At 37.9% G+C, this 23,355-nt stretch overlaps 1 protein-coding gene across 4 annotated transcripts in view; it reads left to right on the top strand.

Moving 5' to 3' along the window:
* Positions 1 to 217: 217 nt before the first annotated feature.
* Positions 218 to 23,355, top strand: part of Ttf2 (transcription termination factor 2) — a 38,946-nt gene continuing 15,808 nt past the window's right edge. For 2 of the 4 annotated variants that reach the window (XM_047515800.1, XM_047515825.1), the window contains exons 1-12: positions 218 to 352; positions 442 to 544; positions 2,781 to 2,867; positions 10,513 to 10,579; positions 11,440 to 12,357; positions 12,659 to 12,773; positions 13,088 to 13,267; positions 15,634 to 15,761; positions 17,158 to 17,239; positions 19,004 to 19,123; positions 20,260 to 20,410; positions 22,340 to 22,445. In XM_047515800.1, the coding sequence (XP_047371756.1) occupies positions 238 to 352; positions 442 to 544; positions 2,781 to 2,867; positions 10,513 to 10,579; positions 11,440 to 12,357; positions 12,659 to 12,773; positions 13,088 to 13,267; positions 15,634 to 15,761; positions 17,158 to 17,239; positions 19,004 to 19,123; positions 20,260 to 20,410; positions 22,340 to 22,445 (2,172 nt within the window). In that variant the 5' untranslated portion in view covers positions 218 to 237. Of the gene's footprint in view, positions 353 to 441; positions 693 to 2,780; positions 2,868 to 10,512; positions 10,580 to 11,439; positions 12,358 to 12,658; positions 12,774 to 13,087; positions 13,268 to 15,633; positions 15,762 to 17,157; positions 17,240 to 19,003; positions 19,124 to 20,259; positions 20,411 to 22,339; positions 22,446 to 23,355 lie in introns of all 4 variants that reach the window. The other 2 variants (XM_047515807.1, XM_047515818.1) reach the window with 2 other exon arrangements.

Raw genomic sequence — 23,355 nt, 5'->3', positions numbered from 1 at the left:
AGTCTCCTTTCCCTGGAAGGCCCTCCAGTCTCAGCCACGCCCCAGTCGGCAAAGGCCGGGTTCTCCATGCCCCCTCGTTCTGTATTTGATTTCGGCGCGCGCCCAGCCTGAGGGCGGCTGTGATTGGTTGGAGGTGAGCGCATTTGTTATATGATTGGTAGGTAACCGCCAGGGTGTGCGCTAAGGCCCCGGCCGTGAATTGTGTGTGAGGGGGGTTGCGGCTACAAGAGCTGAAAGATGATTGGTTCCGAACGGCGGGGTCGCAGTAAAAGGCGGAAGCAGTGGTTGAGAACCGGGCTTTATGGGCGCCGAGGAAGGAGCACTATGGAAGTAGTTAAGTGTCCTGAGCACGGTAAGAGCCCAGAGGCGTAGGTCCACCGCCCGGGTCCCGGCCCTTGAGCTAGCGTGGCGTAATTGTTGCTGACCTTCTTGTCTCCTCAGGGACCTTCTGCTTTTTGAAAACCGGCGTTCGCGATGGCCCGAATAAAGGAAAGAGCTTCTTTGTGTGCCGAGCAGACACGTGCGGCTTCGTGCGGGCCACCGAGTAGGTCTCGAGCTGGGCAGGCTTCCCAGTGTCCGCCCGAGCCTCCCGAGGGGAGCTGCCGGTCCCTGGCTGTCCGGCTCTGCGGGGCCCCCTCAGAGTAGTTGTTAATGCCAAGTCATCAGGGCGTTTTGGGACGAGGCTCTGCCAGGTGTGCTTGTGTAATCCAAGGCTGGTCACTTTCTTCCTCTGGGTCTTGGGTTTCCCCACTTGTAAAACGAAAGATCCCACTCTGTTTGGATCCTTCCAGTCTCTCCTGCCTCGTGCAGTGTTTGGTTTCTGGTCACCTGTCTGGCCGTAACCACTCTGTTCTGCGTAGACACTCATCCTTCCTTTCAAGAAGTCAGGGCAAACAGTAGGCCTGGTTACAAAATAATTTGTTCCTGTTATGCCCTAGTTTTAGGCCGTACTGGTTTTTAAATATTTGAAGTTAAAACACTTGTCATGAGATGTACAGTCCTTTTAAAATAGGACTCTGCTTCTAAATAGTGGTAGCGATAATCCAAAGAAATATGTTTCTTTAGGGATTAGTGCTGAAAGAAACATCAGTACTCAGGTTTACAGACTTGAAAAAACGCTAAGCATCTTCTCTAAAGTGAGAAAAGTTAATACTAATCTTGAGAGTTGTTTTATAACACCAGGTGCCTACATTTTCTTAAGTGAACTTAAAATTATCACATCATCAAACATTTCTTCCTGCCCTCTATTGAGTTTAACTTGGTAAAGTTATTTTCTTACCATGTAAAGCATATAATGAATACTAGTAGTAGAAAATATTAGTAGTAGAAAATTAGTAGTAGAAAATAAGTATCCTTTTAACATGTTTAACTTCTCATGTTTCCCTTCCATGAATTATATGATTTGTATCTTTGTTTTGTTTTGAAACTAAGTCAGACTTTGTATACATTTTCAGATTTTTACAGAAAATATTTTTTTAAGCCCCCTAAAAAGTTTTTTTTGTTGTTGTTGTTGCTGTCTTAAAGAAATTACTGGAAGCCAGTTTAATACAAAATGATTTTAGTATTTGAGTAAAGCAGAGTCAAATGTTAAGATAGAAGGAATCAATAAAATATACTCAGGCTATCTTAGATCAACAACATGTCATTGTATCAGAATTTACTGGATTTTTGTTTGTCTGTTTGTTTTGGTGTTTTGGGATTGAACCCAGGGCACTGAGGTACACTCCTTTTTATTTTTATTTTGAGACAGGATCTCACTAAGTTGATGAGGCTGACCTTGAATTTGTGATTGTTCTGCCTCATCCTTCCAAGTCGTGGGATTACAGGCATGCAGTACCACACCTGGCTCTTTACTATTTATTTCTAGTTTCTAAATATACTGAGCCTCTTATATTCAGTACCCAGCATGGATTTTGAGAGATAAAACCATGTTCAGGTTCACAGGATTTAATGTTGATGGCATAAGACTCAGTTTTACATTAAGAGAAACATGCTCTTATATAGCATGCCATTTATACAAATGTACTGCTTTACAAATTAGTACTGTACTAGTTCACTTGAGGACAAATATTTGATAAATGTGACATATTTGGAATATGTCCAATAACCAGAATATAGGTCAAAAAATTTCACTAGTCATGGGAGAGTACTTTAGACCGTCACACAAACCTGTTTACTCTTTAATTTTATACATATTTAATTTGTTCCCTAGTAAGTTGGAAGGAGTGAGTAGTTTGTTTATGCCAGACAAGAAGTAAATTAGTTGCATATTGTTAGAGGTAGGCATGTAAATAATGCTATGTGACAGCTAATAGGTTATTAAAGGATAAAGATTAATGGAAGAACCTAAGGAAAATTCATGTAGGGCCTCACAACTAAGTTTAGACTTCAGTCATTCTTGGTGGGTGTTGCAGTGTAGAGGTCATATAACTCAGTGCAATTGTAAACATTTGAGTCTTCAAGAAAAAGATAGGACTGGGATATAGCTCAGTGGCAAAGCATCTGCCCCACAGTCCTGGGTTCAACCCCCAGTTCCCAAAAAAAGAGAAAAATATTAATTGTCATGCTTTATTTGAGGAAGTGGAAAGAATTGGAAGCTATGGAATTGACCCTTTGCTTAGAAAAAAAAGCACATAGATAAGAGCAATGTGTGGGATTTACAAACCCATTAGAGGCTCTGTATGGATTCTTGGTTAAACAATAGTTTTAGTTTTTTAATTTACTTTAGGATGTTGCTGTAGTTCTTGTCTCTTAAAATGTTCTTTTTTTTTCCTATCTAGCATTCCTGCTTCTCATTGTTTATTGCATGAGGACTTTGTGGTAGAGCTTCAGGGTTTGTTTGTACCACAGGGCAAGAAAAAATACAGGTAAGTATCCAAAAGGAACAGCTTTTTATTCCCCTTCATCCCAAAGAGTTGCAACTGAGATAGTTTTGCATTGTTCTTTAAAAGTCACTGTTGAAAAATAAACAGCATTTTCATATGCATCAAGTATCTTCTGGGCTGTTACTCCGTAACAGTAGAGCGACTTGTTAATCTGAGAAGCCTGACTTGTGATTACTTTCTGGATGGACTGCTCTACCTCGAAGGGAGCTAATAGCCACTAACTCATCAACATTTAGTTCTGGTAATAGAACCAGGTAGTATGTAAAAAGGTCTAACAAACATTAACTCAATAATTTCCTTTATATAGGGATTGGGAAAGGCAGGGAAGTCTGTATAGATTTATTTATTAAAGTGATGGGGATTGAATCCAAGGCCTTGCACATACTAAGCACACACTCTACTTCTGAGTACAGACCCAATCCCAGTTGAGCAGATGTTTAAGGGGGGACTTCAGGACATAAGGTTGACAGGAAAGCAGAGTCTAAGATATGATGGTCTTTGTATAATATTTTATACATTCAGAATTTGTATTTTTTTAGATTTCTGACTCTCTTACCCCAACGTAGACAATAAAGTACCAACTTCACAAGTTTTACATACAGGAGTACTTCCCGAACTGCGGTTTCCTTAATTGATTTACATGTATAGTAAGATAGGTCTTGAGTTCAATTAGTTGAGTTTTGAGAAATGTGTGCACCCACCCATAAAACTAAGCTCCAACTCAAGATATCATCCCAGTAACTACCATTTTCTCCATTCTAGTTATTTCTACCCCTTTCCACTCAGCAATCAGTTTTGGTTTTCATCATCTGAGATTTGTTTTGCATGTTTCTGAACTTCACATCAATTAAATTATACTTTATGTGCCCTTGCACCTGAGCACATGAATAAATTTATTCATATTGTGTGACAGTAGTTCATTTTTTTTTTCTTTTTCCTTTCTTGGTACCAGAGATTGAACTCAAGGGTGCTTAGCCACCAAGCCACATCCCCAGCCCCTTTTTATACTTTATTAGAGACATAGTCTCACTGAGTTGCTTAGGGCCTTGCTAAGTTGCTGAGTCTGGGTTTGAATTTGAGATTCTCTTTCCTTAGCCTCCCGAGTCACTGGGATTACAGTTGTGTGCCACTGTACCCAACAATAGTTCATTTTTATTACTAAGTTGAATTCCATTTATGAATGTGCCATCATTTGTTTTTTGCACTTACTCACTTTCAGAAAATCTTCAGTGAAATATCTGTTTAAATATTTGCCTACTTTTAATTAAAATTTTCATTGAGTGATTTTAAATTCACTTGCAGTTTGTAAGAAATAATGCAGAGATCCCCTGTAACCTTTACCCAGTTTCCACCAGTAGTTAACATTTATAAAACAACCAGGATATTGACATTGATAAATTGTACTGATCTTATTTGTAAAGATAAGTTTTTACTTACACTACTTTGTATGTGTTTAGTTTTATATAATTTTGTAGTTTCACATATCCATCACCTCAGTCCCAATGCTGAATAGTTCCTTCACCACAGAATTTCTTCTGTTCTGCTTATGTAACCATACCCTCCTTTTTCTCTCTCTCTAACCCCCAGGAACCATAAATCTGTTCTCCAGTTCTAAAATTTTGTCTTTTCAAATTTGTAGTATAAATAGAATCATACAGCATAACTTTTGGGATTTTTGCCTATTTTAAAAATGTTGTTATTTGTCTTTTCACAATTGAGTAGGAGTAGTAATTCTTTCTATATTCTTTATATAAGTTTTTTGACATTGTGAATTTTTTCTCTCAGTCTTTGGTTTTTCTTAACTTTTTTTTTTTTTTTTTTTGAAGAACACAAGTTTTTATTTATTTTATTTATTTATTTATTTTTATTTATTTATTTTTTTGGGTGCTGGGGATCGAACCCAGGGCCTTGTGCTTACAAGGCAAGCAGTAAGCACTCTACCAACTGAGCTATCTCCCCAGCCCTTTAATTTTTTGAAGTCTAGTTTATCATCACTTTATGATTTGTGCTTTTTATTTTCTTTCTAAAAATCTTTGCCTATGCCAAAATCACAAATATCTCTAATAGATAGATTTTCAAAGATAGGGATTTTTTTTTATTTAAATCTATAATCTGTCTCAAATTAATTTTGTATACTCTGGGTAGAAATTCATTTACTTTTTCATATGTTATCCAGTTATTTTAGTGCCACATTTTGAAGATTTTCTTTTCTCCATTGAAATCATTAGCATCTTTATAGAAAATCAGTTGACCCACAATTATGGTCTATTTCTGGGGTTGCTAGTTTGTCCCATTGATCTGTTTACATATTCTTCCACAATCAGATAAAAAATAGTGTGAATCTTCCACCTTTATTCTTTTTCAAGATTGAGTTGGCTATTCTAGGATCTATGTATTTCCATATAAAATGTAAGATCACCGTTTTAAATTTTCACAGAAAATCCTGTTGGGATTGCATTGAATCTATAGATCAATTTTTGGAGAAGAGACAGCAATATGAATTTTTCAATTTGTGAACATGGTACATTTGTTTATAACCTTAAAAGTTTCTCTTAGCATTGTTAAATCATTTTCATTATAGAGTTTTTTATGCCCTTTTGTTAAATTTATTCCTCATTTATTATGTTTTTCAATGCTGTTATAGGTGGAATTTTAAAAGATTTTTATCTTTACATCATTATAGTGGGTCTGGTATGCCTCTATTACATGAAATCTGGATGTACTCCTGATATTTAAAATCATTTACATACCACTAGGAATCTACTACAATACAGAAACACTGTTGTAGGTGGCAGAAGGCAACCGAAGGATTTCCAATTTGCATTAAAAGGACCATGGTAATTAATAAGTGAATATATGGAAGCAAATAGCTGAAATAATAGTTACTATTGAATACCTACTACATGGTGTGTTATCTCTTTATCTTTCATATTCATCTGAGCAATAGGTTTCAGTAGTTCTATTTGATAAGCAGATGAGGAAATACCACTAGAGAGGTATAGAAAGCAATTGAGGTCCCATGGTTATGAAGTGACTTTGCTGGGACTCAAACCTTGCTGATTCCAAACATACCTACTTTCTCTAAGTGAAAGAAAGATTTGGGCCTGAACTGAGGCAGTGGCAGTGAAGTTGAGTGCAGTTAGGCAGGAGAAAATTTGTATAGAGAACTAGAGTTGATAAGATGCACTTTCTGGTAGGACATTTCCATTTGTTTCTTCCTTTGTGTTCTCATCTGGAATAGTCATCAAGGCAGCCCTGACTTCCCTGGGTTATGAGTATTTAGAGAGATAAAGTGTGGTGTGCTCAGTCTGGTGTTTGGCACTTTATTAGTGCTCAGTAAATAGTTGTTAAGATGTGGTTTCTGGGAGATGATTTTATACTAAGTGGGACAAGGAGGGAAAGGTAACATCAGTACAGGATTTGGATGTGTTGCTAATAGGTATAACTGTGGACTAATTGTGTCTGAAGTGTATGTGAAATCAGCTAGAAAAGTAAATGCAGCTCTGAACAGAGCTAGGTTGAAGATAGAATCTTGAGTACTTGCCATTAACACTCCTTGTATCAGGTAGATAAGGCTGAGAGGTAATCGTTGTGTTGCAATAGAAGAAAAAAGAATACACTAAATATTTTCTTTTTGCTCAAATCCAGAATAAAAAGATTTTAAAAGATTATTTTGGACCAGGTGCTGTGGTGCACACCTATAATCCCCGCAACTCCAGAGGCTGAGACAGGAGGATTACGAGTTCAAAGCCAGCCTCAGCAATTTAGCGAGGTCCTAAGCAACTTAGTGAGAGCCTGTCTCAAAATAAAAAATAAAAAGGGCTGGAGATGTAGCGCAGTGACAAAGTGCCCAGTACCTCCCATCTCCCCAAAAAAGATTGTGTTTCGACAAATAAAATATGGTTCTCAACATACAACAAATTAAAGACAAAACAAAAAAACACCAAGCACCCTGATAGGTAGTACAGGCTAAGAATTTAAGCAGAAATAAATAAGAACATAAATAATGGTTTCCTTAGCAAACAAGAAGGGCATTAAGCCAGGAGTTTTGAGAAGGATATTGAGAAGAGCTGCCTTTCCTTCTTACAAACTGAGTTTTCTGTTCAAGAAGTTGAGTGTTTTATTACCTTGGATTAATATCATTATGTAGATTGTGCTGAGGTTAACAAAGCCAGGAGACAAGTGCTACAGAGGAACGGAGTAGGGGTTAAGCCAAGACTAAGATGCCTGTTTTCTGTACCCTGTGGCATAGCTGCATTTGTATGTAGTTCTTTGATTTAAACGCCAGATGGCATCACTCACCACCATTTGACTAGATTTTCAGACATGGCATTCTGTGTAGACAATAAGGAAAACTAGGATAGACTCAGAAAACCACAGGGAAGAACTTTTGCCTTGACATATGAATTGTTGGACCTTGTCATCAACCTCCCAAGTTCAAGTTCTCTCCTTTTTCTCTATCTACTGTTATTTTCAAAGACATGGGATCAAAAGAGATGGAAATATTCCTTTGTCTACAAACAGGTAAAACACATTTTACCTGTTTAGTACTTTAAATAGCTGGTTGTAGTGGATATTCAGAATATTTTACTTTTAATAATGCCTGCATGTCTGCAAAACTCCTGTGTTATTGGTGATTGGGTAAAATTGAGCTGCAGACTATCTAACCCTGATATAATAGGTAGAGTGATGATAGAAAAGCAATTGTGCATGAGCCAGATCTCTGCAAAGGCCCTCAGCTCCACCAACCATGAAGAACCCCATCCATAAAGTCAGGATTTACTGGGTGGTGTAGAGTATCATGCACATGTGAAATAGTCTTGTTTGTAAGGAATATCAGCCCTTTGTGATATGTTTATGGCAATTACTTTTTCTCGTTGCCATTACATATTATTTTCCTTATAGTATTTTTGCCACATGGAACTTTAAAACTTTTATGTAGTTAAAATTACTAAATTCTTTATCTCTCAACTTTACAGTTTTATGTCATCTTAGAAAAGCCTTTTTCACTTTTGATGAATGTACAAAAACATTCATCTCTGTTTCCTTCTTCAAATACTTAAGAGTTCTGTTGCATTTTTGTTCTATCTTGAATTTTAGTGTAAAAGAATGAGATAAAAATCTAGCTTTGTGTTTTTCTAGTGATGAAGCATGTAAAGATGTGGACTCTACCCCTAATGGTCCTTTGACACAGTTGGGATAAGCATTAGACATAGCAAGATGGGGAGCAGTCCACCTGCCTGTTAGAGCACTAAATTGAATGTGTTCAGATGTGACTCTAAGACCAATAACCTGTTCAGAAGTTCACTGAGAACATGGAAGAACTGAGATTTGAGCTTGACTGTGAGTCACCTTTAAAATTTTAATAGAGAAAAGGACAAAGAAGTGTAGGCAGAACAGCATAAGCAGAAATGTGGATAAGAAATAACCAAAATGATTGGCAAGAGCGAGCTTATGATTTACCTTTACATTTATTAATGCTTTTAATCTTCAAACTGACCAGAAGGCATAGGTACTGTTATTTTTTCTACTTCACAGAAGAGGAAACTGCCATAGGGAACAGTCCAGTACAGTGTCTGATGGTGCAGAGCTAATTGTTTGGTAGCACTGGAAGAGGTTTGTGGAGCTTGAGAGACTCTGCCTTGCTGAAGTGAATATGTTTGGCAGTGCTGTGCTGGGTTGGACAGTTACCTTTAATGAGAAGGGAGGGTTTATCTTCGGGTGAGGAATAGGATTGAAGAGGTCTAGTTTCCTCTAGCTGGTTTTGTCATCATTATTGCTAATAACCTCTGTCCTGAAAAATAATTAATACACTGCAGAAATTAAGCTGTTCCTTAATTAAAATCAATATTTGCTTTCTCTGTGAGAATATATTTCCACTTTTCTACTGTCATCTTCGTGGATTTACAATTTGCAATACTGGAGATTGAACCCAGGGTGCTCTATTACTGAGCTACATCCCCAGCCCTTTTTAATCTTTTCTTTTTCTTTTTTTTGTTTTTGTTTTTGTTTTTTTGAGATAAGGCCTCACTAAATTGCCCAGTCTGGCCTCAAACTTGCAATCCTTCTGCTTCAACTTTGTGAGTAGCTGAGATAACAGGCATTCCCTGATAATGGCAGTTTTTTTAATCCTAAAAATAGAGAAACCTGTCTAGATTAATTAATCTGGATTAATTAAATTAATCAATCAGTTTTACTTTGCTAGATTATTTAATTAAGAATGTAAGTAAAGCATTTTAGGAATGTGCCCAGCACATAGGTGCTCAATATGTATTTTCTTCTTTCTCTGAAAGTTTACATTATTGAGCTTAAAGTAGATCCTATTGATGAAATCCTTTCAGTAAGATTTCATTGTCCATGAGGAGGGGTTCAATTAACAATGATATAACATCATGAAGTGGAAAACTTCAGTTGTAAAAAAAAATAGTTGAATAGATAGATTCATATAGATAGATGAATGAGGAAGCTCTTCATATATACATTCTTAGAGAAGAATTTGTAAGGTATATCAAGTAAAAAACCAAAAAGAAAAATATTTAGTACAGATTGATTATACCTTTTTTGAAATGATTGGGACCAGAGGTATTTTCAGGCTTCACATTTTTTCAGATGTTTGAATATTTGCATATACATATGAGCTATTTATTTAAATTTAATGATTTTTAATAATTGTAATAATTTGTGTACAATGAATCAAAATGTGGTCTGTAAAAATAAAAATAAAGATGAAAAAATAAAATAATTTTTACTTCACTATGGATTTGAATATCTGGTAAGGTGAATAGAAAGATAAGAATGATTACATATTGGAAGGGAGGTGATTGGGGAAGATAAAGTATGGAAGAAGCAAGCTTTTCCCTGCCTTTTATGCTTTTGTTTGAGTATATTACCTATTTAAACAAATATGTACTTTTAAAACTCTTAACTGATTCATAGTTTTTAGGAATCATTTTTGGTAATGAAAAAAAATCAGTTGGTTCTACTTTATTTATCATTATAAATCATTAATAATAATATCATTATTAATCATTATATACAAAGGACAAAGCATAGTTGGGAATAATGAGAAAATACATTGTAGTTTGTTGAAGGAATCAGATCCTATAGCTTTTCCCAGTGTCAAGACTACGCACATTCTATTCCCCCATGATTTAGTTTTACATGTTCTTCTGTTTGTATTTTCTGTGAGTTGGTGATTGGATCTGGAAGTTTGATCTCATTTGGGTTTGTTTTTAGTTTGTTGGGCTTTTTGTTTTATTTTTGTTTTTGTTTTTGCAGCATCTATTTTTAGGTAGTATTGTGGTCTCCCTTCCAGCACACACAGTGTCTGGTTATCTTTTTCTGATTTTGGCAGCTATTGCTGATCAATGTCTCCATTTCAATCATTGTTTATAGAGTAAAAAGAACAACACTGTCTGCTTTCTCTGGTTACCAGGTCATCTTTGCCTTCCTAGCCCTTAAAAATATCCTATGCTTTTTTATGTGTATATAAAAATGATTGGTTTCAATTGATCTCCCAAAACCATGATCAAATAGTTGCCAGATGTTTTCTTGGATTAAAAATAAACTCATCTCTTCTTTTAAGGATTTTCGTAGTTGTAATTACTTATGTTTTATACTTCATTAGATTATTCTTCCGATGCACTAAAAGCAAGGCAGAGGGGAAACGCTGGTGTGGAAGTATTCCATGGCAGGTAGGGATTATTCATATGTTTTCAAAACTCATATGTTAAGACTGTTTAATACATGGTATTGACTGAAAAGACCCTGAAGTCTTATTAACTGGTTGCTTATCATCAAACTGTCTCCGAAAGACTTTAAGCAAGGTAGACCCAGAGGGACTCTTAATTCAAAGGACCATTTGTTATATTCAAAATTTAATTATTTGCCTCCTCTTTCACTTAAATATTTTCAAGGGTTTTTAAGTACAATTAGTATTCTCCTATTTAGAAAAGAGATTATAGAGTTTCTTGGCTAACTTCCCTGTTTTCTTACAAATCGGTACCTACTTGATATTGGGATAGGCTAAGTATAATTTCATAAGCTTCTAGAATGTTAAAACTAGGAGAGGTCTTACAGATATCTAGGGGAACTAGGTTTAGAGAGGCAGTGAGACTTGTTTTAGCAGAGATATGGCTTGAACATATGATTCTGGATTCTTCCAAGTAAACCTTCAGAAAGCCAAAATCAAAGTGAGCATAGCAGAACAGTATTTAGGTTGGGGAAAAGTTCATCTTGAGAGAATAGGTTTTACTGAAAAGAATACCTTGTGACTATTGTGATTGTAAAAGCGCTTTGCTTTAGTCCCTACTTTCCCTCAGGGCCTGGAAAAGCATGATTATGGACAGAGAAGGAACCATGAGTTGAAAGTTAAGAAACTATTTTTTGTGAGTTTGGCATCTATTATTATTTAGATGCAGAAGTGTTTAGAAATATTGAACTACTTTTACTGCTTTTACTGTTACTATTTCCATTTCCTCTGAAAAAAGACTTTCTAAATAAGATGGTTATATTAATATTTTATATTATGATTAATTATTTTCATTGTCCTTAGGATCCTAATTCTAAAGAAGATCCTATAGCCAATAAATCTCAGTATGCATCTGAGCCATTTCCTCATCCTTCCAGCCTGCCAAGAAACCCATTCAAAGTGCTTGACAAGAATCAAAAACCAGCTCTCTGGAAACAGTTTGTCAAAGGGGAAGGGGAGGAAAATATGGCTGGTAAGAAGTCAAGGGAAAAGGGAGATCAGCCCTTGGATCAAAAGCCCGAATCTAACTGCTGGGTGGAGAAAGAGGTCTCCTCTGGTCTAGTGATAAAGAAAAAGCAATCTGAAGTTCAAGAGAAGCAGCAACAGCAGAGAACAGAGGAAACTAAAGGAATTACATACAGACAGCACCTAGGGAATGAACTGAGAGGACCATCTGCATCTCCTCAGAAGTCAGATGGTGAGAGTAAAGATGTCCAAAACAAATCAGAATCTTCAAGAGAAAAGGAAACCCAACTTTTGCCTCATAAGTTTCATGGTCAGAACCCAGGAAGTCAGCCCCAGAAAGGGGAGGCCCTCAGCAAGGGGCACATCAAGAACTTGGAGGCTAAAGAAGCAAAGGCAAAGGATGGCCCAGGCATGCAGACCTTCCAGAAAAGGCTGCCCCAGAGACATTTCCAGGCACCCTCTGAGACTCAGGGACCTGCTCCTAAAGGACAAGCAGCACCAGGGCTTTCCCTGGGAGAGGGGCGCCATGCTGCCTCCAGCAGTGGTGAAAGTGAGGAAGATGATGTTTCCTGTATACCAGGAAGCCCCCTGCTCTTTGACTTGACTATGAATTCACAGAAAACAGAGAACCTTCAACTTCCTGTTCAAAGTATGCAAAGAAAAATATCTACTGCTTCAGATGTTTCCAAGAAGGTAGAATCCTCTGACTCAGCTGCTCAGCGAGTGTACCTTACAACACAACTGAAACAAAAGAAGGTAACTCTTGACTTGTGCTTCATTTCTAAGGTCAGAACATCACTTGCTGTGGGTAAATAGGGGACCCTTACAGAAGAATTCAGTATGTTGGTTGGGAAGGTTTTATAAGTGGATGTTAAGTTTCAGCCTTTTCCTATCCTTATATTTTCAGGGCTAGTAAGCGAGCTGAACTTAAAAAAAAAAAATCATGATTTTTACACACATGCTTAAATGACCATCCTTTCAGCATTCTGGCAGGCTAGACTTTTTTAAATCTGAAGTTACCCCTCTAGCAACTTTATCAATCCATTTGTTTTTTCAGAGCACATTGGCAATGGTGAATATCCAGGCTCTTCCAGACAAAGGTGAAAAGTTACTCAAGCAAATCCAGGGGTTGGAGGAAGCACTCAGTGCTCTTGCCCTCTCCCCCGAGCAAGGTAAAGCAGGTTATGCCCCAGAACCCAGGGTTTTTGTGAACCTTATGGGAGACTTTTGATAAAGAATGTATTGATTCATTTACCTTCCCATCTTATTTGCTTCTAGACTTTCTTTTCCTATCCTTTATAAAAACTTTCCTCTACTTCCTGTGGACTAACCTCTTATTGCTTAAGCACTGTTAAAATATTGTGTTCTCTGGGAAGCCTTCCCTAGCTTATTGGAATGGCAGTGATCCCACCCTCTCCTCCATACATACAGTCCCTTCACTTGCTTTTCTGTACTTTAATTGATTCTTCCTTTGTATCTTGAGCAGGAACTAATGAGAAGAGTAACACTCAAGTACAACAGAGTACCCTCACCAAAAACACTTCTGCCCCTCCTCACGTGGTGTCTTCTGAGCCTCTTCTGGGTCATGATCTCCAGCCTCTGGGTCCTGTAAGGCTACAGGCAGACTGCCAGGTCACTGCTGGAAGACTCAGCCAGTGCTCTGGAGGTAAGATCCCAGGACCTGGCCCTGCTGTGAAGTGCTACCCCTATGAGTTAAATGCCACCTAGCAGATGTCTTTGTGTCTGTGAGGAGGGAGAAACCATTCTTTCTTTTTTTTAATTGGTTCTTCTTAGTTATACGTGACAATAAACCCATTTTTATAAAATTATATAAGCCTGGAATATATCTTATTCAAATCAAATTAGGACCCTGTTCTTGTGGGTGGGCACATGGTGGGATTCATGTGGGCATTTTCATATGTGTACATAGGAAAATTATGTTATATTCATTTTACTGTTTTTCTTATTCCTATTCCCCCTTCATTTTGTTCCCCTTTGTCTAATCTACTGAATTTCTCTTCTTCCCCTCCCCCTTTATTGTGATTTCACTTCCACATACCAGTGAAAACATTTGACCTTCAGTTTTGGGGGAATCACTCTTGAATTGAAAATTACTCATATATTAAAGATCATGGTGTTACTTAGATCTTGGTGAGGCCAGGGAGCATCTCCCTGGTACCACTGTGTGCTCATCAGTCAGCCCAGTGGCTGGGAAATAGGAGTCACCTAGGCATTGCTTGTGAATGAATACTCTGGCTAACATCATCATGAGGCAGGAAGAGCAGCGGATTGTATTTTTATTCTTTCCTCTGTAGGGGTGCGATTTGGGGTATGTGTGTGAAGGCAGAGCAGATAACTGATGTAAGTGAAGACCAGTGACTTACCCACCTGCTTACCTAAGTGTTTCCCTCATGAACAACTTTGAATTTAGAAGTAGCAGCAGAATGAAGATCTCAGGTGAAGTCTTAACGATGTCATCTGATGAACTAGCTGACCAATCAGGAGGCAGGAGCTTAGGTTGGCTGGCTCACAGGAACGAGGAGATCTAAAGCCAGTTTTCTCCCAACCGAGAATTGCCAGAGATGTTAAAAGTTGAAAAGCAGTATAAACAAGGGGGTGAGAAATAGATGTAGGGCATTTGAAGCTAAGGTCACTCTAGAAGGGAAAAGAAAAACATACTTGTTCTAGCAGCACAGCCACCTTGACTCAAGAGGAGGCCTCTTGAGAGCATTTCATGTTACAGCATCATTCTGTAATATAATGGTGACCAAGTCACCTAGGGAAACATTCAATTATGTCAGGTTTGTTTGTTTTCTTTTTTATTTCTTTTTTTTTTTTTTTTTTTTGCTGTGTTGTTGTTGAACCCAAGACCTTGCTTATGCTGAGCATGCACTCTAGCACTGAGCTACACTCCTAGTCCAAATTATGTTAGATTAATAAGGTAAAAAGTATGTGAAATGTCCTGGAAAAAATTCCATTAAGGTATTTTTTAAAACACTTTAACATTTAAGTAATTTTCATTTGTCTAGAAACCTCTTACTTAGAATGCTTCATTCCTAATTGCAAACAGCTGAGACACCTATAGCAGTTCTCTGTGCAGAAGGAGTGGGCTAACAGTAATGCAGTACCCTATACAGTCAGCTCATGACCTGCACTTTAGGAATCATCTCTCCCTGATTACTCAAATGTCAATGGCCAACTCCAGCCTGACCTTTTCTGTCACTGTATTTTCTTCTTTGCATCCAGGGATTTTTTTCTTCCTAAAATATTGGATGGTGTTACATTTTTCTCTACCACCTTTTCCTCTACCACCTTTTCTAGGGTGAATGTGGAGACATAACTTTTGTATCTCAGGAGATCATGACCAAATTTTGTAATATTCTGTGTCAACTCTCAAAACCCTAAGTTCTGGATTCTGTATGCCAGTGTTGTATGTTGCAGGATTTTCGAGGTCAGGAGTCCTGTCTGTTTTGATCTCTGTTGAGTACCCAGCATATATTGATTTGTAACAAATATTTTATATAGAAAGAACACCTTCTAATCTATCTTGCCTTAATTAAACATTTTATGCCCCTTGTAATTTGCTAATTCTTTTTTTTTTTTTTTGTAATTTGCTAATTCTAATGTAGTTTTATACTTTAATTTTAGTTAATGAAATTATTATCTAGAAAAAAAAATCATGTATTGGGCTAGGGGTATAGCTCAGAGGTAGAGCACTTCCCTAGTATGTGTGAGACCCTTGCAAAGATCCCTAGCACCACACACACATGTACAAAATAATAATAATAAAAACTATGAGTTACCTTATTTTATTATTACACTTTTTATTATTTTGTACTATTATGATTATTGTTTATTTGGTTTAACAAAACAAATAGAATGGAGATAGAGAAGCCTGTGAAACTGTGTGAATTGAAGGCAAGAATTAAGTCAATACAGATCTGTCACCTGCAAATATTTGATTGTGACTTTGTAGCTCTAACCAGAACACAGTATTTGTGACATCTTTAGTTAACACCTTTTTGCATGCAGGCCCTAGGAACCAAGATCGCCTTCATCCAGTATGGAAAATAACAAGTGAAGCCATTGATGAGCTGCATCGATCACTGGAGTCACGTCCTGGTGAAACAGTAGTAGCAGAAGATCCACCTGGCTTGAAGGTGAGCCAGTGAAGACTCATGGTACAGAGTATCTCTTAACAGCCCCCCAGGCCCCCTGAAGAGAGAGACCACTGTGAAACTGCCCAATAAAGTCCTCTCCTTATGTACCTTTTCTACAAATAGAGGCTTTAGTGACTTTCCCTGCAATATTTTCTCCTTTCATGTATGAATAGTGTAAAGAACAGAAACAAAACCCTCTTTTTTTTTACTTTTTGGTACAGAAATTGAACCTAGGGGTACTCTACCACTAAACTACATCCTCAGCCCTTTTTATTTTTTATTTTGAGACAGGGTCTTACTAAATTGCCTCACACTCCTAAGTCACTGGGTATACAAGTGTGCATCATAGTGCCTGGTGCAAAACCCTCCTTTTTTAAGTCACAAAGTAATAAATTTTTATAGTACCAAAAGATCCACTTTTTGAATTTTGGTAGGTGCCACGAGGATGCCAAAGAACTGCTATTTGCAGTGAACCAGTAGGGGTTTAAGTGCACGTGCAACATATATAAAACAATTAGAAAGTGACTGTAAGGCAGTGTTAGTGTGCCTTTTAATGTGCTGTACATAATATACAAAGTACAAAAGGAATTAAAGGAAATGTCATTCTAGGGCAGTAATTATCTGTTGCCTGCCTACTTTGCCTTAAAGAAGCTGTAAGTCTTTAGATAGCAGAGTGAACAAAAACAAAACACTGCAATTAGACAATTAGAGGGAGTGGTGGGTAGAGGGTAAATATAGACATTGATATCAATAAATGATCAGAAATCATTAGTTCGTGAGCTGGGAGGAGCAGGTGATGTTCTGAGAAGGGAGACTCCTTGCTGTGGCATTTGGTGAATGAATTTGATTTGAGTAACTCAAAATACATGATGGAATTAATGCAGAATTTTGAGCAGAATTGTTTAAGGAAGATTAATTTTCTCACAACTTAAAAGGTAGACTGGTGCAGGAAGAAGTATCCAGTTAAAGGACTGTTTGAATTTATGACTAGCAATGCAAATTGGCATGTTGGTTAAAGAGGAGAGTCAGATTTAAGAGATAATCAGAAAAGTCAACAGAATGGTTAGTGAAAATAGGATGAGCACTCAGAGGTCTTGACTGCAAGTAGTAAAAACTGACTTTGACTAATTAAGCAGACAAATCAGGACTCTCACTGGGTGCCACAAGGATGCAAAAGAATTGCTATTTGTCATGAACCAGTAAAAGAATAGAAATGCTGAATGTAAGCCACAGCCTAAACTTGGAAGGACTGATGAACAGCTTATAAGATGATAACTAGTATATTAGAGGGATTGCTTGTAAAAAATAAAAGTGAGGGTGGAGTCTGTGCAGCCTGGATCTGATACAGCTTTTCATTAAGAATTTGTACTTCATATTTAATTGTTACCTATGTCAGGTCCCTCTGCTACTACACCAGAAGCAGGCGTTAGCCTGGTTACTATGGCGGGAAAGTCAAAAGCCACAGGGTGGAATTCTGGGTAAGTTTGCTTTGATGGTAAGAACCAACAGTTATTGAATGTTTAGGCATCATACTAAATGTGTTATTTCATTTGATCCCTTCCACAACTCCATGAGGCAGGTGCTGTGATTCCCCTTTTACAGATGAAGAAACTAAAGTCTAGAAATATTAATCAACTTGCTCAGAAGTACACAGCTCTAGGAAGAGGTGTGATTAGAAGCAGTTGTGGCTAATTCTAGTTGATTAGGCAGAGGAGCGTTTTCTGTGGGACTCTCTGGGAGTTGTAGCTTCCCAGGCTGGAGGCCAAATTTCCAGCAGCAGTGGCCACAGCCATGTCACCAACTGATCTTAACTTTTTTTTACCCAGCACTGGAAGGAACCATGGCTGCCTAATGTCATCAGATGCTTCTGACAAGGGCTCAGTGATTTGTTAGTAGGTCTCATAGCATATTGGCATACTCACAGCTCTGCTTTATTACAGTAAAGGATGCACATCAAAATTAACAAAAGGAAGAGGCACCTGGGGCATAATCCAGGGGAGATCAGGCACCAGCTTCTGCAGTCTTCTCCTGGTGAAGTCACATGGGTCACACTTAATTTCTCAACAGTTGTGACAACATATGTAAAATGTTTCTAGCCAGAGAAACCTGCTAGGGATTCAGTGCTCAGGGTTTTGGTTACATAGGCAGTTTTATAGTCTGGTGGTTTACCGAAATTCCATACTTCCAGCAAGAAAGCAGGTGTTTGGCATGAGCCATATTGTCTGTACAAATGGTTAGACAGTTTGCTCCACTCTTATCAGTTCTGAAATGGTGAGAAGCCTTCCTAAATCTGAGTTCCCAGACAGCAGCCAAGGACCCACTTTGTAAGTAGGCCTCTCAGAAGTTAGTGGACAGACTTGTTATGTTGACTCTTCTTCTGCACAGTGGTAGACCCAGAATTCAAATTGTAGCCCATTCTCTGACATTCAATTTCTGATCTATAAGGATGGTTATTTTAAGTGAATATAATAGCCTGATGACTGAGTCTCAGTGTCTTAATCTAATAAGACAAGGAAATAGTACAGAATAGAATATGATGAGTAAATTAGATAAGCTCAGTGACTAGGGACTGGCACAATGATAGTACCCAAGAAGTGTTAAATTATGAACTTGGATGAATAAATTAAGACCATGGAGAACTGTTTGAAATTTAACTTTTCTTTTCTTTTTTTTTGAAATGAGGTCTCATTTTGTGGCCCAGGCTGGTGCTGAACTCCTGGGCTCAAGTGATCATCCTGCCTCTTGTCTCCTGAGTGCTGTGACTATAGGTGCACACCACTGTGCCCAGCTAAAGTTAATTCTTGAAGTCCAGAAGTATGATAGCACCAGAAAAGTAAATGGTGGGAAATGTCTGCTAGGTTTTTCGTTTTGTTTTCTCTTGCTTTTTGCTTTTGGAGGTGACAGATAAAAAGACTAGACAATGACATCAAGCAGGAATAGTTATCAGTTGATACACTGTTAGGTAACAGTGTATCATGGAGACTAGAATGAGATCTATATTTTAAGATTTAATTGTTAAAAGAGTTGTACTAAATATCTGGCTTAGTTCTCTAAGTAGCAAGAGGTAGGGTTCATTTTAACAAAGAAGATAAAGAACCCACTGGGGTTGGCAAAGAATAGGGACTAAAATGGCATTGGCCTCAGAGAGAACAGGGGTCAATGTCTATGGTGGCTTCTACTGAAGTTGTGTCCATTCTTTACCCTAAGTAATTCACTATCTTGATTGTGTTTTTATTTTCCAGCAGACGATATGGGCTTAGGAAAAACCCTGACAATGATTGCACTCATACTAACCCAAAAAAATCAGGAGAAAAGCCAAAAAAGGGATGAAAACATAGCTCTGACATGGCTTTCTAAAGATGGTAGGTAAAAGTGCCTGATGCCACTTCCTATGTCATATGAACCAGCTGGGAGGGGAAACTTTCAAGCTACAGAAGGACACTTTTGGTCATATTGAATTGATCTACTAGGAAGCCAGTATCACATTGCTTTCCTGTGGTATTCTTTCGGATGCTGAATATGCTAATTATAACTGATCATTTTTTCCTTTTAATCTAAATTTCTTTTGATCTGTGATTAGAAAAAACTTAAGAAGGTTACCTCTCTGGAAGTCTTAGTTTGATCCTAGTACTTATTATTTTACTAAACTCCAGGGTAGATCCAAATTAATGTATTAGGGTTTTTAAGGGAGATCTGTCAAAAATTCACATTTTAGCTTCCATAGTGGAAGCCATTTTCCATATTTCTGAAACTTCCAGATGATAGACAATTTCTATTTTATCTTAGCCAAGTTTTTAAAATGTAGTAACTTCACTCATATTTTTAAAATCCTTTATGTTATGTATAGATAACCACATGTAAGTTACCATGTACACAAGTACGGTTGTCCTGAGTTGGTTAGATAGACAGAAGTCTGTGGTCCTCTGCCCTCAGGGCCTCTGATGAGCACTACAGCTGGATCCTCACTCCTAGTGGAGTGACAGCATGTGTAGAGTAACACACAGACACACAGAGATGAGGGCGAAGGTACACTATCCATCACTTCATGATTCTAAACTGATGTTCGCTCACCTTGAAAGAGGACGTTTATACTTACATATGTGTGTTTTAATTGACAAATAGTAATTTGTACTTAGATTTTAACATAGAGGTACGTTTTATGCTTTTCAGAAAAAATAATAACACCGCCCTGTAACAAACCAACTCAGAAGGAAATGATTCAGTTCTAGTCCTGGCCATTCTGTGAAAGGGCATTGCTCTTTAAGCCTCTTTTCTGTCTGACACTTTTATAGGGGAAAATAAATAATTAAGTGTTTTGACTTTAAAGATCATCTCTTCCATTTCCTATTCTGCTGTCGGCTCTGTGTAGAAATAAGATCAACAGTTAAAAATATTGATTAAATGGGAAAAGCAAGTCAAGAGAAAGATAATGCCCTAAAGAAGTTAAAGGCTATTTAATGAATGTAACTAGGTATCGATTTCTTTCCCCCACCTCAAGACTCCTCTGACTTTACTTCCCATGGAACACTAATTGTCTGTCCTGCTTCCCTCATCCATCATTGGAAAAATGAGGTCGAGAAACGTGTGAACAGCAACAAACTAAGAGTCTATCTCTATCATGGGCCACACAGGAATCTGAACGCAAAAGCGTAAGTGCAGAAGTGCTGCAGGCTTGGGGCCTCCAGCACCTTGGCTAAGGGGCCTGTTGATGTTCTTGCTCGCCCTGATTCTTCACTTAGGACTGACCATATGTGTGAAGACCAAAGACAGATTCACTCTCATCACCACACAGTCTTTGTGTCTCAAGAGCCACATCTTGAGATAGTGGTGTTCTCTTGTGTCATGTCACTGTCCCTGTTCCCACAAAAGCTGCCATGTAAGAGGCCTGAGATGCCTGAGTTGTCAGCCAGGTGGCAACCACTTTCTCTGGTAAATGAGGACATGTCACAGTATCTCTTGATTGCTAAAGAACTCATGTTCTTTTCATTCTTTTCCTGATGGTGTGAATGGAACCATCCCAGTATTGTAGAGTAACTTGATAAAATTCTGATGTTTAGTTGCTACAGGCTGTGTGTGTGTATGTGTGTTTTCTAATTGCTCTATTTTTCATATAGAAACCATTTAAGAAGTTTTAGACTTAAGAGTTTAGAATGATTTGGTACTAAGGATGTACATCAATGATTAGCACGTACCTAGCATGTACTAGGCCCTGGGTTCAATTCCCAGCCTGGCAAAACAAAAAAGAATGTTGGTTGATTAAATCTAATTATAAATTCCTGTAAGGGGATTCTTGGGAAGGAGGAAAGAGTACTCCAGATGGTAACCTTGGTCCTAGTATTTCTCTTGTTGTGTGTGTATATATGGTGCTGGGGATTGAATCCAGGGCTTTATGCATGCTAAGTAAGTTCTCTACTACTGGGCTACATCCCCAACCCTGTCTTTTGACTTTAAAGGAATTTTTTTTTTTTTCTGTTTCTAATTGTAATGTGAGAATCTGGGGTGAATACTTGCTGCTCTAATGAGAACCAAGTTTTTTCCTCTTTTAGGTAATCTCCTTAACCTTTCATATTGGATTTTTTATCTGCTATACAACAGGGCAGCAGTCTTTGGGACTATATTGCCAGATTATTGACCTTTGGTGTTAAGTACAACTTTCATGATGGATGGTCACTTCAGCAGGCAGGAGGTATTGTGGCAGCAATGGTGGGCCTGCAGATCTTCCTTGGCACAGAGTACTTAAAATGCCTGTCTTTGTTCTGAATTTTTATTTGGAAGTAAATTTGATCTCACTTGATTCGCACTTCGAGCATAACTGGTTTGTTTTTCAGAATGTGCCAGTTGACTGATTGGAATCATTGTCAATTATACTTCTTATATGATACTAAGGCAGCTTATAGACATTGCTGCCTCTCTGAATCAGCCATATAATTTTTATCAAAAATATTTATTGCGATTCTCTCAGGCACATGATATTCATTGGAATAAGATGTATGTCTGTAATAAGAATTTTTACATGTAAAGAGCATAGGGAAGGTAAACTGAAAGTTTATAGCATGCACTTTTATAGCTAAATATCAAAGCTCATTAATGGGTTTTCACAAGTCTGTTATAGCAAGGTGTGGTGGGCAGAAGGCATCATTGATGTGAAGCGAACAGTGCTTTCAGGGTTTCTTTTTTCTCTGGGACTTTATCATAATTCATCTCAAAAATCACTATTAAATGTCCATTCCCAATCCTGCCCTACATTCTGTTCTGGCCAGCTCATATCAAGCTTAATATGAGATTTTCCTTTTGATTCATTGGATGGGAAAGGGTAGGCTATTCTAGCTGTAGTGAAACAGATTGTAAAAATGACCAGTTTAGAGATAGGAAAATCAGCTGGGTAAAGTTTATCTCTTCAAAAATTGTGTGTGTGTGTGTATGTGTGTGTGTGTGTGTGTGTTAAGGATATGTGTTGATTGATTCTGTCTAATCTCAGATCTAGGCATTTATGCAAAGACATCAACTATGCCTCTTGTCCATAGAGGGATTTTTTATTGTTTGTTTATTGTTTATTGTTTTCTGTTGTATCTATGCAGCCTCTCTATGTATGACGTCGTGATTACTACTTACAGCCTTCTGGCCAAGGAGATTCCCACAGTGAAGCATGAGGGAGAGGTCCCAGGTGCAAACCTCAGTGTGAAGGTGAGGCTCGGGTTGCCAGGCAAGTAGAGCTGGAGTCACACATCATTTAATGGGAATCTTTTACAGCCTCTGAGAGAGCTAAGGAATCTGCAGCAGTGCTCTTCCCCTGGTGGAAATGAGTAGTTCTTTTCTCTGTTCCATCTCTTATATCCTAGACAACAACTTCAGTGATAAAGGTTGGGACTTGGCACAGTGTTCAGTTGTGTTTTAGAGTTAAAGTTTACTATACTGCTTTGTGGCAGTAATAGTCACACAAAAAAGGAGAGTCTCTTGTTGCTATTTTTATCTTAGAGTATGTGGAGTATACTCTCATGATTCATTTTATTTTTGTGCACACTTTTTTTTTAGTACCTGTGTTTTGGTATTAATTCCTTGTCTCCCCTCTACTTCCAGAAAAGGGTGTTGCAAACAACAGAGCTACAGATAGGCCAGAGACTAAATGATAACCATAAAAAAGCCCTAAGTGTCTTCAGGTAGATCCAGGGCATCTGGTACATGATGTGGAGGTTTTATCACATAATCATTGTGGAGACTTCCCCACCCCAAATACAGTATTGTCCCAAGAGCTAAATTCTGGTTTTTAGTAGGACATGATGTTCACTGATTTCTGTATTTAGGAGATCTCTAGAACACTTCTCCAGCTCATGGTGCAACCCTGACTTCTTACGGATAATGAACTTCTCAGATGCTTTAGTTGTTCTCCATCACTTAGGGGTTAAACTCAAACCCCTTTACATGATGTGTCAGGCACTTGGCGATCTAGCTCTGCCAGTGCACCTGTTCCTCTCTACTCTCTCCCTCCCTGTGACACCACATGTACAGTCATGTAGTCCCTGTCATGCTCTGTCATGCTGTTGTGACTTTATTCTCCCTCATGATGTACTTCTTTGTCACCACTCCTTTTTTCAGG

Source organism: Sciurus carolinensis, chromosome 1, assembly GCF_902686445.1.
Source record: "Sciurus carolinensis chromosome 1, mSciCar1.2, whole genome shotgun sequence".
In the NCBI taxonomy this organism is placed as follows: Eukaryota; Metazoa; Chordata; class Mammalia; order Rodentia; family Sciuridae; genus Sciurus; species Sciurus carolinensis.
The sequence above is the reverse complement of the archived record's forward strand: the minus strand, read 5'-3'. Positions and strand labels throughout refer to the sequence as shown.